The sequence below is a fragment of the Priapulus caudatus genome, unplaced genomic scaffold (assembly GCF_000485595.1).
Source record: "Priapulus caudatus unplaced genomic scaffold, Priapulus_caudatus-5.0.1 Scaffold577, whole genome shotgun sequence".
NCBI classification, from domain to species: Eukaryota; Metazoa; Priapulida; class Priapulimorpha; order Priapulimorphida; family Priapulidae; genus Priapulus; species Priapulus caudatus.
This window is the reverse complement of record NW_014577638.1, coordinates 130336-132328: the sequence shown is the minus strand read 5'-3', so window position 1 is coordinate 132328 and position 1993 is coordinate 130336. Positions and strand designations below refer to the sequence as shown.

Sequence of the window (1993 nt, the reverse complement as noted above, 5' to 3'; positions counted from 1 at the left end):
AGAGAGAGAGAGAGAGAGAGAGAGAGAGAGAGAGAGAGAGAGAGAGAGAGAGAGAGAGAGAGAGAGAGAGAGAGCATGCATGAGCTCTATAATCTATTATTTGATCCTGTCGAATAATTGCAGCTCCAAACAAACATAGGACATCAGGACTATATTTTTTTACATATTTTATTGGTGATATTGACATATTCTGATGAAGAGATAATAGTGATCGCACAATTGCATTCCAATCTGTTAAAACATAGAATTTATTATCCGTATTATATGGAATCCGATATTTCTTCATTGAAGCCTAACCGAGTAGAACGTATACTATTACACCACATAAATATAGGCACTTATCTATCTCACTGCAAAGTGCACAGAAAGCCAGATGAGTAAGCTCTCTAACAAATCAATAAACAAACATCAAATCAATCTATATGAAGACGCGAGCGTGGAAGTGTATAATAAATATCTCCTGGAATTTTACCTATTTTTTACATACTTCACACGGGAAACATAGGTACGTCATACTTGCTTGAATCTGTCGTTATAATCTCACTATATACCGCGTTGTACACATTGCCATCGTTCGCTAGCAGCGATTTGCTGTTGACGTATCAACGAAGTATTTTTACAGACTTGAATGAGACACTCCAGCTATCAAAAGATGATTTAAAATCTGGCTACCTCTGTGAAGTTGTGTTATCTACAGTAAGGTGGAAGCCATTAAATGAAACGTCGTGCCTGCATAACCGCGTGTATACTAACTCTCCTTGTTGATTCATTTTCTCTATTTATGCACGCGTCAAGCTTGACTGTATATGAACGCAAACTCTTGTATGTTTGGAAACACAATCGAATCCTCAAATCTTTTGCAAACAATCGCAACACTTTGTTTCTGTTGTTTCCTGATGCGACTCTTTACTATACACATAGTAACAACACGTTACTATGTGTTGTTAACACATAATTGTTGTTAACACACGTTAGGGTGTTAATTGGTGTAGCTACGTCTAAGATATTCGTGTGAATTCGTAGATGCACTGGTTACGAGTGTTCCATAACACCTACGTTTATATTTATATCTCGTATAGTCTAATACGAGAGTATATATTCTGTCATTTTGGGTATTCGCATATACTCATAGCTTTGTATCTTTATAACTTTTTATAGCAACTTTTATATTTCATGCTACCCATAATTAGTATCGTAGATAGAGGACTATAGCATAAATTCTGGAGATCTCGCATGTTTTTAACAGCTCAGTATGCCCCTCGTACATCTTTATTGGGTAGGTAAATATAGAAAAATAACGATTTTCACTGCTCAGAGATTCAATACACCCACCATCAGATATTGCAGTCCTATCAGTTATTACTGCTCTGTTTTCTTTTCGACTCTATTTTGTAAATTAAATCTTCCAAACACACATTCCTATAATCTTAATATTATTGCTAACACGGGCAAGTGAGTACGCATTGATCTCTTCGATCGATCATCGATCCGAATCAAAGTATGTGACAACGACCGCGTTCTATTTTTTATCGATATCGTTCGCGTCCTCACCAACGATATAATCGTACACACATTTGCGCCGACAGGTGGCGGGACCGTTGCCTGGCAGGTATTCGTGCCGTACGACGGCTACGAGCATTTTGCCAGCATCCAGGATACACGCCTCCTCATCCTCCCCGCTGCACATCTCCTCTGCCTCTCCCAGGAATCCTCGGTCGCACTCTCGGGCGCTTATCCCCGCTTGTGATCCCTGAAATGTCGGGGAAACGAATGTTGGAGAATCAAATAACAATCAATGATGAAACGGGAAACAATTGTTGACAACAAATGTTAAAGATAGTGATGACAAATGTTGAAGGCAGATAAAAAATGTTGAAGCTATAGACATGGCAAATGTTGAAGGCAGATAACGAATGTTGAAGATAGAGATGACAAATGTTGAAGGCAGATAAAAAATGTTGAAGCTATAGACATGGCAAATGTTGAAGGCAGA

At 38.5% G+C, this 1993-nt stretch overlaps 1 protein-coding gene across 1 annotated transcript in view; it reads right to left on the bottom strand.

Annotated features, from left to right (window-relative positions):
- Positions 1-150: 150 nt before the first annotated feature.
- LOC106811807 (protein IWS1 homolog) overlaps positions 151-1993 on the bottom strand; it is a 46626-nt gene continuing 44783 nt past the window's right edge. Inside the window, exon 5 of the mRNA XM_014815527.1 lies at positions 151-1750. Within this exon, the coding sequence (XP_014671013.1) occupies positions 1520-1750 (231 nt within the window). The 3' untranslated portion in view covers positions 151-1519. The remainder of the gene's footprint in view (positions 1751-1993) is intronic.